The sequence below is a fragment of the Haemorhous mexicanus genome, chromosome 1 (assembly GCF_027477595.1).
Source record: "Haemorhous mexicanus isolate bHaeMex1 chromosome 1, bHaeMex1.pri, whole genome shotgun sequence".
Lineage (NCBI taxonomy): Eukaryota > Metazoa > Chordata > Aves > Passeriformes > Fringillidae > Haemorhous > Haemorhous mexicanus.
In genome coordinates, this window is record NC_082341.1 from 13,662,256 (window position 1) to 13,678,204 (window position 15,949).

The following is a 15,949-nucleotide window of genomic DNA, read 5'->3' on the forward strand; positions in this document are numbered from 1 at the left end:
CAGAAATGGAAAAGATAACTGTCCCTTCAACTCATCACCTGGTAACTTAAGAGTTGCTACAGGTGTCAGTTGCTTTCTGAGCCTTACTGGGCTGCTTTCATATATGTTAAATGTTTTTGTGGCTTGTGCCCTTGCCAAGACGGTGAATGCACTTGTGTTGTACCAGTATTGCCACTGTCCATGCTGCAGCAGCAACTTACTTTAGAGGCACAGTGGACTTTGGAGCTGATTCTCCCACTGCTGCTTGTGTGTGTAATGCAGCAGATCTTTGGGCCTGAAATTCAAGGAGACGGATGATGGGATGGAGATGCAATTTAAACCCAGGGACTTGTTCTTGCTGGCTTCTCAGGCTGTGGAAGGTAACTGGAAGCCAGCTGACTTTGCAAGTCTTCATGGCTGTCTTTTGGCACCTGACTCCTTGTTTGGATGGTTCCTGCCTGCAGCACAGGGCTAGACAGGGAAATGAATGAATTCACTGGCAAATTTTCAGATATATTAGTTTTTTATTAACCATAGTTTCCTTTCAGACAGTGTTAACACGCCCAAGTGCCATATGCTGCTGAACAGACAAGTCCAGTACACACCCCAGCCTGGTGATTTAGTTGGTTTTTATCTGTGTGTATTCTTGCTGCAAAGGCTTTATCTGTTCTCAAAAACTCAGTCCAGTGAAGATAGCCACACACATGGGCTTATAATCTTGAATTCCAGATGGTTTTAAGCAGAAATGAATAATACATACTTACTTTCCCTTTATCTCCTGATTTATAATTGAGAAGTTATATTTGCACACTTGGATATGCTTCTTCTCTGTCCTTTGTCCTGGTGGAGAGTGTTTTCGTTTGAGAGTTACACTGAAATACCTATGCACAACTGTCCAGCTGATAGTGGTTTTTAAAAAATCATATAAGGATCTGTGTTAAAGCAAGAAGCTATAAATTATATCTAAATTTAAATAATTTCAGTTGGTCTTGATAGGCAATGGAGAGCCTCTGGGAGCTCAGCTTGGCAAAGCCAATCTATTTCCCAAGAGTGTTGTGTGGTAAAAAATACACTTCTTATTTGGGCAAGAGCAGATCAGAAAATATAGGAGTCGGGGGGAAAAATACCTGTCTTTCTTGACTTCCAGATGTGCAAAAATTTCTAGTGGGAACTGATCTGCACCCAGCTGAAGGGAAGCGCAGTTGGGAAGTGTGGGCAAAGGTAAGAAGTACAAAGACCTTTTGGGGAGAGCTTGGTGTCCTCCCTCAGTAGTGTTCTCTGCATGGGCTTCAAACAGCACACAAGAAATGACACACACACACTCCTCTGCCATGCCAGTTCCAAGTATGTAATTGTAGCCAGGCAGATTAATGTTGTTTTTCTGATGCTTCAGGACATCCTGCTGGTGACAGGTGAGATCAAATCGCAGTAGTGGGCTCAATTAGTAAACACTAAGCATTGTTCATCAGGCTTTTAGGAGCCTGATTTTCTGCTTTCTGTTAGATTACTACTTATCAGAGGTTTGTGGTGCTGTCTTCTTGTAAGATAGGGACAAAGTGTTTCAAAGAATAATCTTATTTACTGTTACTTTTAATGTTAAATATTTCAATATATTTTTGGAAAGGGTACATTTTGATAACCAAGACACCTACTTAGATGTAAAGGAATAAGAAATCTTCATATGCCATTAATAAGAACACATTGCTGTTTCCATTCTGATTTCTAGATATTGTTTTCCACATATGGTCCTTGTTTCCATTATGTGGGAACATGAAATTGTTAGCTACAGAACGCTGAATGATACTACTTAAACTAATGGTTTTCTCAGTTTTTCCTTTGTGCTTTTTAGAAGTCATTTTATGTAATAAACAGAATGTGAATGGCTGCATTCTTGCTGCCTTTGTAATGTGCTCTTGCTTGCAGTCTCAGTGCTGGTGTTCACTTAGCAAATATTTAACTTCCATTGCTGAGGATTAGAAAATGTGGTGCTCATGAGCTTAAATTATGAGTACCTTTATAATTATCATCAAGTTGAAGAGTTAAATGGGTGTAGACAGGAAACAGGAGATCTGACTTGCTTCGACTTGAGCTGAGTGATGCAATATTTAAATGAAGATATTATAAATCAGGTTTAGTGTTACTTCTATCCTTGTATTCATTCAATGAACTGAACTTGCTGGTTCTTCTACATGAACTAGTGACAAAGGCATCTATGCAGCTTTTTCAAAATAATTGTACTTTGCTAACTTACACATTGGTGGAGCAGTGAAGCTAATGAGTTCTCTATCACCACTTGCTTTTCTGTCTAAATGCATTGCAGATTTGGAGAGTGCAGTACCCTTTTACACAATCATAGCAGTGAAAGAATAAAAATGTAGCTTTATTTTATTGACAGAATATGAAAATCTGATTGTGCTATACAAATTCAGATTTTGAAACAACAGCATCATGTCTGACTAAATGGTAACTCTGAAGCAGGTTTCTTGAAAAACTTGTGGGAGATGTAAAAAATTTTGTTTCATAGTTTTTTTCCTTTTTTTCTTTTTTTACAGAAACTTGACTTTTATAAACTTGATTTACTTAGCTTTTTGGTTTTTTTTTTTTTTTTTTTTTTTTGGTTTAACAACTAGAAGACATTTTCCTTTTAACTTGTGTAAGCACCCTGTTGCAGGTGGCCTGAGCAGATTGCTGTGGGTAAGTATTGGTGGCAGTCCCTCGTTTTTGACATCTCCCTTGAGAGCCCCTCACTGCCACCCAGAGAGGGGGATCCCAAAGGTGTTCAGGTGTCCTGAAAGAGTGACTGGACTACTTAGCCCCACAGATGTAGTTATGTCAACTCCAGTAAATGCTGTAAATAGCCAATTTCCACTTTAGGAACTGGTCTGAACCAAAGCAGTGTATTTGACTGCTTCAAAGAATGTTTGAGGACTGTAGTACTGCTATTGCATAGGGAACTGTGAATATCTGTTTACTGGCTGAGATTGAGAAATGCAGCTTGACCAAGCCATGAATACAGATGCACTTGTAACATCCATGTAGGAGTACTTGAATTCCAATTTGTGTCAAGTCTGGTTCAGTTTCTTTCGTATTTAGCAGACAGTGCATAGGAGCTGACTCTAGTACAACATTGTGTTCATTTTTGACAGATCACAGAACACGAATTTAAATGTGAACATTTATGCAGTGTGGTTTTTTCATGTTGTTTGGTTGAATAATATATAGAAATAATTGCTAAAACTTGGAACCATAAATGGCTATGGATTTTCATAACTTGGTAAAATCACTAGTTTGAATGTTGTTTTCTTTTTTTTAGTTTCTCCCCCCCCCCCCCCCCCCCCCCCCCAGTATAGTGTAACTAATCTCTGTACAATGTGAGTATTCCCTTCCCTCTTAGACCTCTCTTCCCTCCCAATCCTCCCCCACCAAATCCTTGATTTATGCAAAACCTTTAATAGAGTAAAAGGGCCTCAAGAGAAGACTGTTCTAATGTTTGGAGAGGGCTTTAATGAAAAGTTGAATTGTTATTTCATATTTACTTACCAAATCCCGCCAGAGTATGTTCTTGCCAAACTAGTTTTATATATTTCTTGTCTGGTCTTGCTCACATATTATTTTGTGTCAGGATCTTGTCTGACAGGAAAAGCCACCAGAGCAGTTCAGGCTATGGCAGTACTAATAGGTGATGCAGTAAAAATGAAGTCTATCTAAAACTTCTTATGCAATATTGAGAAACTTTTAAAGGAAGTAATTAGTAGAAGCAGCTTATGTATCAAAGCTATTTTTAAGTAGATTGTGCATGCTGAAATAGCACAATAGTTATTTAGAAATGGGTGTTTCTGCTATTGATTCTGTAGTTGTGAATGTTTTTTTACATTTGCCTTGGAGGTAGGAAACAGTTGTGGTAGGAAGCAAAAAAACAAGGATACATGGATATTGAAGTTGTAGTTTCAGCTTGGGTGCTGTTTGTTTTGATGGATGTAGTTAGGTCACTGAGCCTGTATTGCAGTTACCTGTTTGTAATGTTTCCATTCTTCAGTAAGAAGATTAATTGTTGCAAACAAAAATGGTGAATTGGGTGATGTATGAGGGATAAGGCTCTCTTAAAGCCCAAACTCAGTTTTCCATCTGTGATTTTGCACTGAAGGCTGGTTTATGGTTCAATTCCAGTTTAGCTTTGAGAAGGAGAATCTCAGCAGAGAAAACATGAGTCGAGTCCTTCAGGAGTGCAAGGTGCTTCACAGCCTGTCTGGTCTTTGCAGACATGTTTCAATCTTTGGTGTAGATATAAGAGGCAGAGGAGATTTTTTAAATGGCCTTTAGGATGAGGAAAGGTCTTTTTTTCCTTTTAATCTGAGAGCAAAGACTTCCCTTCAAACATGTTTGTTAAGAAATGTTGAAAGATTTCTGGTGTACACAGGTGACTTTGTCCAGCCCTGTCTGTGTTAGTGGAGTATTCAAACTTACAGGTTTATCCTAGTGTTTGCATTATGTACCTTTTTTACAGAGCAGGTTTGTGTATTACCTAGCTATATAGGCCCTTTATATGCATGACAGTGTGAATAATGTAATACCATTTTAAATTATTCCCAGATCATTACTTTAAAAAAATGTACGCTAAGTTATCCCCTGTAATATGCTACAACAGTAAATCTGTTTAGAGAAAACCCACATGCTAGAAGTCCAGTTAATTGTATAATAAGTGCTTGCTTAGAAGAAATGGAAGGTAATGATATTTAATACTTAGAGAAATCAGAGAAAAAAGTCTGTAATTTAATTTTTGGAATGACTAGCCTAATGACTGTAAAATGAAGTTCTGAAATCTGCTCATCTAATGATGATGACTTACAGCAGTATTTAAGGAGGATGTACTTATACAAACAATGAAGTAAGTTTCATAGTACCAGATATCTCCAAATTATTTGACCTATGCCTATATATCATATGCAAATTCGTGGAGTTCTAGGATATTAAAGCCAAGATGAATATCTGCTTATGTTCTTTTGTGCAGCATGTTCTGTCAGGATTTAAATACATATATGGATTTAAAGGAATTCTGATAGTCCTGTTTCTTGTCCTGTTCCATCTTTGAGAAATCAAAATATTTTCAAGCCTTTTATGGTGAAGGTTATTTATTTATTTATGACTTCTATTTTTAGTGTGGGTGGGTTTTTGTTTAGTTCTCGTTTGGCTTTGGTGTGATGTTTTTATTATTTTTGTTTGTTCGTTTTGTCACTTCTAAACACCATACCTAAAAAGGCTCATGCTAATTGCTATTTTTAGGAAGTCAGGAACTTTGCAAGTTGATGCAATCTTGATGGTCCTCCCAGCAGAAAGGTTGTGCAGTCATGACTTCTCAGTGAAAAGCAAGGGAGCTCTTTTACAGTGAGACACCGAACAACAGCCTGGGGCATTGGGGGGTGTATTTGAGAAGCAGGATTATGTAGCATGATCAGGCCAGGTGTTTACAGGGCAACTTTTCCCCATTATGAAACAAATCCTTTAAGAATGCATGTCAACTACTAACCAGCACTTGGGTCATATGCTGGAGACACTTTGTGGACACAGCCTTGCTCCCCATGGCTTCCTTTGCTATCAAAAGTAGTAATAAAGACTGTAGAGCCAGTCCTGCCAGTTACTGCTAGACACCTGTATAAACACAAAGCTACATGCACACATTTGTATGCATATGTATCTGTGTGTATATGTATCTGTGTGTATATATTATTTTTTATTTTAAATGTGGAAAGTGCTCTTAGTATATGTTTTAGATATTCCATTTACCACCTCTAGCAAAAGACAGGTAGAAAGCATTTTGATGGTGTTTAAATGTTGATTTATGCCTTTTATAGCTGTTCTGTAAAACCCTCACATCTTTTACAGCTGCATGTAACCTTTTGTGCCTGTTGACTACTGTCTGGCGTGCTTTATTTTGTGGACAATGTATTTTTCTTCCTTTTATGGAAGGAATATTGGGAATGTAATGTGCAGTAATATTTGGAATATGTCAGAGTCTTATGTGTCAATGATGGGATTGTGACTCATGCAGATCTGATAGTAGAGGGAAGACTACATATCTAGTCTGAGACAATTTAGAAAAAGAACTTGGACTTTACGTCTCAATTTACATTTATTTACAGAAATATGACCTAAATAGATGTTTGATGCCAAGAATTTCTAGGACTGTGATGCTGACTCTGTGGTGGAATAACATTTTCCTGTTGGCATGTGATAATCTGATACTATTTTCTTCTTCTTTTATGCAGGATCCAAACTACTGGATACAAGTCCATCGATTGGAGCACGGGGATGGTGGGATCTTGGATCTTGATGACATTCTTTGTGATGTAGCTGATGACAAAGACCGTGTAAGTACACATGGCTGTGAAAGCAGCATGGCACAAACTGCACATCAGCACATCAGTGGTGTGTGTTTCCTGCATGTGTCCCAAAGTGGGAGCCAACACAGAGATTTTAGACATTTTTCATGTAGTTTGCCTGACAGATGTGAGAAATTGTTTACTGTCAGGGTTTTTATTTTAATTGAAATCATGGTTTTTCCATCCTTTCTGGTTCTTCAGCAGTTCAAATAGGAAAAGGAGGCTGCAAGGATGAAAATACCTCAAACAGTGGAAAATTCCTCAAAAGTGGAAAATTAATGTGCAAAAATAAAGCATCTGTAAGTTGATGTTGCAGCTTTGTGTTACTAGTTGAATATGTGCAAAAAGATCCTGCTGGTTTTAAGCTATTGCGTGTTGTGGGTTTTTTCCCCCCAAAAAAATCGTTTTGGGAGGAATTGCTAGTTACACAGAACTTGAGGCAATAATTATACACTGCTGAGCCTTGAGTGTTTTTATTCTTTTTTAAGTAGTGATTTAGATCACAGTCGACTAAGAGGCCTTTTGCTTATTGGCTATTTGTTGAAGTTATAGATACAAGTATCTTTGAATTACTTGTTTGAAAAAATGAAAATGTGGGTAAGAAACACTGTGGCAAACTGCAAAGTCATGTAAATATGCTACTTTTCTCTAGAAAGCTGAAGCTCTTGAAAGCATCTGAGCCTGATACAGACTTCAGTCTGGAAACATGTTTCTGGACCACACTCCTTCACAGACAGTATCCTTAATTGCCTCTGTTGGAACAGGCACTGTCAAGGCTCCTTGAATACTGGCCAAATGATGACTCTTTGGCTAATTTTTCAGAAATAGATACTTTGCCTGTAGTTATTTCTTGTGACAAAACTTAATTGACATGGTTATTTCAACCAGGACTTTATAAAGAAAAAATATGTGAGGAGTCTTGGGACGTGAAGACTCCTCACTGTCTGAAATGTTGGGATTACTCAAGATGTATAGAGTAACAGTGCTGAGTTTTCAGGAATTTCTTCCATAAAAATAGTGCCCAGATAAGATTTCATGAAAAGCTAATTAAAACCTCTAGTTGGTTATCTCATATTGAAGTGCTCAGCTGTGTGATTTGTTTAGCTTTTGCTTACAGGCCTCAGGGAGGCTGGTGCAAGTTGTCACTAAATATAAATATTTATATATATATACATGCACACAGACTTATTTGAATTATGCACTTCTTAGCTCCTCATGTGCTCTTCCCCTCAGAAGCTTGAATTCTGGTGACTTCAAGACCTTATTCTTTGGTTGTTACCTTGCCTTGCTACCTTCAAGTGGGGTAATTCCTCACAGTGAAACTCTGTGGGTGTTTTTATGTGCATGACTAATAGCTGAAAAACTCTGACTGCAATTGAAGCAAGCAAAGTCATTATTACAATATTGTTTTTGTGTATAGATGGACAAGATACTTAGCAATTAGTAATATTTATCTCTGCATTTGCCAAGCTCAACTCTACTGATGGCACCTATGAGTTAAATTTCCTTTTTTTAAAGGACCTTGCAGCATTGATTAGGAAGGTGCAATATAAACATGCACTGTGCTGTCCTGGTTTATTTCCTTGAATTAGTCATTCTCACTTGACCTTCACGTTTGGGTCTTTTCAAGTTTTTTGGTCATTAGTCATTGGTTTTTAGTTTCCTGTAGTGTGTTTTACAGCTGACCTTCCTGGCTCCCTTTAGTTTTGTGTTGTTACTTTGCTTCCATAGCAAATGTATCAACTGATTTTGTGTTGCTATACCTTAATATACTTCTCATTAATGTGAGGTTTGGAATATATCTCCAGTAAGGGATATTTTGTATCTTATCTGTACACTTAGGCATACCTTGTTAAAAGGCATTTCAACAGATGGTGTCTAAACATGTAATTAAATGATTACTGAAGTCTGTAGGATTAGCTGTGCTTGAAATCAAACATTTGCCTATATCTCTCTTTTTTAAAATTGGGACAGAAATGTCTAGGATATTGGAAAACTGAACGCTTAATGTTTTAGTGTTCATTTTCACAAGGAACTTCCTTACATTCTTGAAGAGAAGTTTGTTGTGTTACTATCTGACATCTGTATTTTTGAAAATTAGTTTGCTCTTACCGTGGTTCTTTAGACATAAGGATCAGTGATAAATGTGATTTTTGTCTTTGGTGATGCTTTTATGGTTTAATTGTGCAGTGTCATATCATTACAATTCAGAATGCAGAGCAGCTAAGGGCCACTTGTCCTCTTGATGGATTTATTGCTCTGTACAGTCAACTGCCATAGTAAAATAAAACACTTCAGTGATGTGAAGAATATATTTACTCCTAGTCCACTGTCTCCATGGAGAAAATGTTTTGTCCTATAACAAATACAAAGACCCTTAGAGCAGCTGTTCTGAATGGAATGAGAGAAGTATCTTTGATGGCGTCCTTCCCATTAAAATGCGGCATGCTAGGGTGACTTTATTTAGCTTCTTCTGTCCCTATATTTTGTAATTCTCTTGTCACTTACTAAAACAGAATGGATAAGTAAGGGTTAGCCCTTTCAGTTGCTTTCTGGAATAATTTGTGATGCTCAGTGTTCCTCCTTTAAAAAAAGGAGTAAAACACGAAGCAAACTACATGGAAAAACTGATTTTGCTAAGCTGTTTGTTCCTTTGTTTGTTTCTGAAACAGCTTTACTTAAGCCCTTTAACTTAGTTCATTGAGAAAGTGCATAAAGCACTCTAACTTAGCCAACATAAGATGTGGACAATTATATTCCACATATCACTGCATGTGAAATGTGGAATATAACTGTTAACTGTTAAAAGGTTATTACCTTTAACTGCTTTGTTAATGCAGTTAAAGGTAATAACCTTATAATCAAAAAATTAAATGCTCATTTAAATAATTTTTTTAGAAAACTTTTTAATATTTATTGAAATGTATTTTTTTCCAGGTTTTACTGTGGAGATATGGGTAGTTTTCAAGTATGGAAACATATCAGTGTTTTTTACATTTATATATCTCCGTGTATACATGAATACAAATGGGCAGACTTGTTACTGTTTTTGAAAAATATTTGGCTACAAGAAACAAGATTATATTTTCAACTAGCATTTAGTCAGCTGTGTAACCTACTTCCATTATTTTAAAAATACAGGTTTCTTGTGCATTTAGTGATTAGACCAATATTTTAAAGATAGGTTAATACCCTGTTTAGTTTGCATTTCTGTAACTTGCAAAAGTAGTCCTTTCTATGAAGACTCTCAAAAAACATATGTCATCTTGATAAGTTTCCAACTTGATGATAGCATACTTGATGACCTCAGTTCATTTTTTAGTAGGCAGACGTTTTCAGCAGCAAAAAAACCCCAAAACCCAACTGCAGAAAAAAACCAGAACCCAACCATTTTTAACTGTGTTTTCTTCGGCTAGATTGAGGCACGTAGACACTTGGGTGATTCTCACACTTTGGGTGTAATATGGAAGTGATTACTCTTAAGATCTCATAGACCCTTGTTTACCCATGAAAAAATGTTGAGAAAACTGTGGTGTAATCTTGTTAAAAAAAAACCCAAACACAACTAACAAACCCAAAGTATGCATATGAATCTAACTTGCCCCCATTTGAATTCTCAATGAAATAGTAATTTATATTTTGAACAAGTTGAAAAAAATTTTTGTTTGCAATTATATGTAATTTTTTAATGAGTAGAAATACTCAGACTGTTGCTCAGTGGGAAGCTTTAGAGATCAAGATGTTTGTGTTTGATGTAGCTATGTTGCTGAAAAATCAGAGTTTTTTCTTCCCAAGAGAACAAAGATCTGCCATTAATAGCCACTGGTTGTCATGATCAGTTGGGCAAATAGAGCTACTTTGAAACAATGTAGGTGTGAACCTTATGTCAATTATTCCTAAATTTGTTTCCTCCAATATACTTATTTCTGCCAAATTAATTTGGGATTAACAGCATGTAAATCCTAAAGGCTTTGGCATCTTATAAATTCCTTTATCACTGCTAAATTCGACACTTGTTCTTAAAAATAACCACAGTAATTTGATATATGGTTAGATTTACAGCCTGGCTTTATTTCTCTAAACTAAGGCAGGCATGGGCTTTCTTTGCTTGACTTAACATTTTCAAATATTCAGTCAGCTCTTCACCTGCTCAATTCATGCTTACAACCACTGAGTGCAGTGATAAAAACCAGAGGAATATGGTTTGGTCTTGTTTGGAGTGGAGTCTCACGCTTCCCACAGTGTTTGTGTGCGTGCTGCTCTATCTGGCCCAGGTCACTGGAAGTTCAAGGTGATGTTGGTGCTTAGTGCTGCTCAGACAAGCTTTGTACCTCCCAGAAAGACACACAAGTTGCTGGTTTCCACCAGAGTGGAATACTTCTGGTGAGAATGGGATGGAGATTAATTTCATGGATCTGTGCTGAAATGGAATTTGTAAACAGTCATGAGCTAGAGTTAACTGTGTTAAGTAAGCAAACTGCAGCTGAAATTCAGTGAAATCAACTGTGCTTCATTTGCATCTGCTTTTGAGAGACCTACAGAGATTCTATTAATATTATTATGAAGTTAGTGCCTGCTTGCTTGAAGTGTGAAGCCTTCTAGTGGGGAAAAAGTCATGGAGCAGCTTCTTCACATAATGTGAAGGCATATTAGGACCTTTTCCCAGTGTAGTGGAAAGGAAATGAACTTTTGGGTTTTGTGTTAAAACAGATGGTCAATTCTAAATAATACTGTTGTTTTGTTTACTTCCTCTTGGAAGACTCTGTTGAGTTAGAGAGGCATGTGATACACAAAATGTGGTTTGGAAAGGATGACTGTATTTTGTTTGTAACAAATGTTAACTGGAAGCCTACACAGAAATAAGGCTATTTTGAGCAAATGCATTATAATGTTAAGGTTAAAGGCTAGCTAGGGACTGAAGGGATGTGATTACAGTATTCTGCTGCTATTGATTCTTGCTCTCTCATTCTTATTTTTCGGGCCAGTTATGCAAGATGCCATTTTTGTAGTAAATTCAGGATAGGCAGCCAGTGACAGCAGGATGCTGTTAGAAACAATGAGATTCTGGTAGCCCTGTGCCTGTTCATTCACTCAAAAATCTTGTAGAGCTTTTGAAGTTAAGGAAAGCTGTGCAGATAAAGTTGTATTATCTTTAGATTTCCATCATTACATAATCAGAATACTCAAAGTAGATTTTTATTCTAAATTTTGGGTGTCTCTGCCTCATTTAAGCAAACATGCAGCAAAATTTACATGTGATTTCTCTTTGATTCTGCAAATTAAGAATTTAACCCTAAAATCATGAGTAGAGAGTAACAACTCTTTGTGCTTCTTGTTTCTGCCATTAACAGATTAACACCCTGGATTGTATGAAAAAACAAGTTCTCCAGGTTCTATGCAGCAAATCTGACTGCAAAACCTTAAAATACCCCAAAAAGTTACTCAGAAATATGATTTGCAGTACTTACCATACCATGATTGGTATACCCTTTTCCCCCTCAAAACCTTTCTATCAAATATTTTCAACTCTAGCCATGATTATCTTCTGCCACACTGTTCAGCTTCTCTCTTCTTGTTCTGTGTCTTCATTCCCAGTATCCCAGAAAAACAGATGACCTTGAAACAATTTGTTGTTACTCACAAGTGACTTGGCAAAACACATTTTGAGCATAAGGCATTCTTTTCTTGTAACAGCTTAAAATAACTGTTTGAGCCACCAAGCTTGGGAAAGTATTGATACTGGGAAAGAAACCCATCATTTAACAACCCCATGATTATTTTCTGTTAAAAAAATTCAGTTTTTGAACAATGGACTCTTGATGGCATTTGCTGTTTGGCAGTGGTTTTTATTTTAATTATGCTTTTAGAGATTGACATTTTGTATTACTGAAATTCTGAAAAATTGGTAAAAACAGAATGTGTCCATTTAAACCAGGTGTGTTTGTATTACCACTATTGACTCAATGCTGGGATGTGGCCACATGATGATTTTTAGGTCTGTCTTGCTGATGAATCTAAAGTAGAAAACAAAATGTTTGTACAGCCTTTATTCCCAGCTGCTGTTTAATGAAAACATATTTGAAAATAGCATACTCAAAATATAAATACTATTTTCAGTCAAAGAATGAAATTTAAATGCTTGTAGTATTTCTAATAGTAGACTAAATTTCACAGTGTTCATGGATGAGACTAATATATAATCATATATCTGTGGAAGTGAGGAAATAAAGGTCATAAATCATTAATATTGGAACATGCATTTTTCAATCCCTAAGAGATATTAGATGTAACTAAATGTTGTCTCCTAACTGTAGTACTTAGTTTTTCACCTCTTTCAGCACTGTTCTTCAAATTGTTAATCTCATCATCACTTAGTTTTTTCTATCTATGTGGTGACAGCATTTCCATTCATGATTGCTGTGTATTTTTGATATTCCTTTCCTGTAATGCTGAAACAGTTGTATTTTTGCACTAAGAACTCTCACGTAGGAGAGGACTGACATTTGTAAATCCATAAATCAGTTTCCATGGAGATCTGAAGAGCTGCAGGTAAATCTGACTTCTGAAAATTGAATATTTTGGTAAAAACTGTTCTCTGAGGAATAGCAGGCTCATGCATGGGGAAGATCATGACAGTATTGTCAAGAAAGTAATATCTCACAATATTATGCCTGTATTCTCAGCAGAAAGACAGACCTGAGCGACAGTGACTGGGTTAGCACAGTCAAAAAAACCCACAGACTTGGCATGGAACAAGAGGAAGGGTTTTATGGCTGTGTAACTGGTTTGAAGATGGAAAATAAAGCATGTATTGTTCAATATATTTGCAATTGTCCTGAAAGAAGAGAAGGAAGATTTGAATACTTGAGTGACAAATTCCATTATTGTGTGGGAAACTGCACATGGATGGTGAATGCTGCTCAGGAAGAGTTGCAGAAGCATCCAGGGAGTAGACAATAACACGGTGGATGTAATATCATTTTGGCAAAGGTGATGTGCTTTGGAAGAGAGACTGCTTTAACTGAATACACAAACTAATGAGTTCTGAGCTAGCTCTTAGTTTGGGAGAATGTTTCTGATTTTGCAGTAGACCTCTGGACACAGTGGCTTACTTGCAAGGCATATAACCAGATCTCAGAAGGCTTCCAGCAGTTTGCCCTGTCTCTGCCTCTCCCCAGTATTTTCATCCCAGTGCTGCTGCTTGGCTCATGAGGGCTCTGGCACATTTGTTCACTCAAGGGACAGAAGACTTTTCCTTGCAAAACTAACAGAGTATTTTTCTGCTATTTCATGAATATTGTAAATTCACCAAAGGACCTGGCCAGCTGAGGAGGAAAGGGAGAGGACTTTGCAGGTGGCAGTGGTTGAGGTATGAAGGAAGAATAGGAAGAATGGGAACATGACTGGGCTGAGACCTTGCTTTTCAGTGGTGCCTCTGGAGCTGCTGGAGTGGTCTCTGTGGTGCAGCGAGGGGTGGTGGGATCTCTCTGCTGTGTGTGCTGCTGGTGAGCCCTCTGCTTCCTCCAGCCCTGAACCAAGCAACCAAAACTGATTTTGTAGAGATAGCAAAAAGCACAGAACAAATGCCAACACTGACTCCAGGTACAGGTTAACATCCTCCACCCGCAGTGTCTAAATGGACCAGGATGTCAGGCTTGAAAAGATGTTGTAAGAGGCAAACTGTAAATGGCTGTGGAATCAGAGGTGGTATTGGGAAGTGGTTCTTTGTTTTTTTCAGTGGAAGCTCTGGGGCATCAAGTAAAACTGTCATAAGAGTAGCTGTCTGCAAAAGGTTTTCCAACTTTCCTTGACCTTAATTTTCATCACAATATCTGTGATGAAATAGATACTTCACACAAAGTTTTGGAGGATATGTTTTTTCTTGAGGTGTCATTTGCAAGTGCATGATACTGAATTCTCTGCTTATTTTAACTCTTCAAAAAGGTGATGCTTGTAAATCATGGAAACTGGTAATTTAAGTAGGATTTTAGTTTGTGAGAAAAAGTTTCTTTAATCTAGACTTTGGTGAAAACCACAGACTGTGTTGAAGTGATGATGGTCTCAGTGTCAAATATTAGTAACATTGAAGGTCAGTGTGTGGCTACAGATAGTGACTGCTACAGTATTATAAACACATCACAATTAAGAGAGACTTTGTACTAAAAATATTTAATAATGGATTTTTTCTATATCCTGTAATAATTACAGATTCACTGGTTAGATATAGTTGTAGATAATATAAAGCTGTGCTTTATAATCCTTCACAGTGTAAATCTCCACAAAAATGTGCAGTGAATCTAGAATTAGGCCATTCTGGCTAATAAATACTTAACATTCTGATAGCTTTTGGTTAATTTTAGCAATTTCACTGTGTCCTAGAGGTAGATTATTCATCCTACAACAAAGGAAGAAGTTGCAGGAAAGGTTGGTTATGGGGATTCATTAATACTACTCTCTTACTCCTTGATATCAGCAGGTCTTAAAAGAAATGCTGTTCCAACTTCACAGATATTTCCTAACAGAGGTAGTGAGACTCATACACCAGAGGACTGACCCATATTAGAGCTTAATTATAGTAATGGATAATCCTGCAACTATAAATAGTTGTTTTGTACGTGAAGTAGCATCATGAATAAAATAAGGAAAAGTTTCTGGGAAAGACCCTGGTTAATGTCCAAGTTTGCCAAAAGGTAGTTTTCCTCCTTGTCTTTCAACATGGATTAAATGGTTTGTAGAGCTTGGCCCTTTGGATGTGTTTTGTTTAATGGAAATCAGTAGCAGCAACTCTCGGGGCTCTACACCCTTGTAGGGCTCCTTGACTAATACCTTATGCAAGAGAAACATTCCTACCTAAACACAGTCCTGGTACAAAAGCTGCAATCTCAGCTGTCTGATAAGATTCCCACACTGTCACTGGGATGAGAATTCATTACCCTCTTATCCATTGATACCAACAGGTCTTAAGAGACTGTTGTAACTTCGTAGTTATTTCCAAGGAAGGACAGTAAGGCTCAGAGTCAGGTACTTTATTTTCTAGTTGACTTAGAAGTTGAAGTATATCCTAGGTTTGTAGTGTGAATAGTCTTACTGACAAGGAGAGAGCATGGAATATTTAAATTAGATTAAAATAGGGCCCCTAATGCATTTTGTGGGGTGGTTACTGCATGCTGAAGGTTTCTTCAGAAAGGGCCTTGGATCCAAAGAGAGGAAAGTAAGCTCTCTTTTTTTGAGGAGCTTTCACCAGTCTGACTTTTCACTTGACTTCCCAGCAGTAGCCCAGAGAGGAAGGAGTTAAGAAGATGCTTTGAACCCAAAGTCTTCTGCTTCATCCCCACACCCTGTTGGTGTACTTCCACACCCAGTTGGTGTGCAGGGAACTACCTCCCGTTCACCTTTAGCGTGCTCAGCAGGATAGTCACTACGTTCTCAGATTAGCATCACCGCTGAAGCCTGTCTGAGTTTAAACTGCAAGAAGGAGTTCTGCCTGCTCTTCAGTGACATTCAGCATTGCAGGACCATTGGCTTCTTTCATTTTTTACAACCTGTTGGAAGAACTGAAACTCTTCTTTGGTGGGCTCCATTCCTTACAGGCT

General features: G+C 37.4%; 1 protein-coding gene across 12 annotated transcripts in view; it reads left to right on the plus strand.

Annotated features, from left to right (window-relative positions):
* The window catches only part of PARD3 (par-3 family cell polarity regulator), a 447,781-nt gene that overhangs the window by 42,403 nt on the left and 389,429 nt on the right, over positions 1-15,949 (plus strand). For all 12 annotated transcript variants that reach the window (XM_059840275.1, XM_059840315.1, XM_059840296.1 and 9 more), the window contains exon 2: positions 6,243-6,344. In XM_059840275.1, coding sequence (XP_059696258.1) covers positions 6,243-6,344 — 102 coding nt within the window. The remainder of the gene's footprint in view (positions 1-6,242; positions 6,345-15,949) is intronic.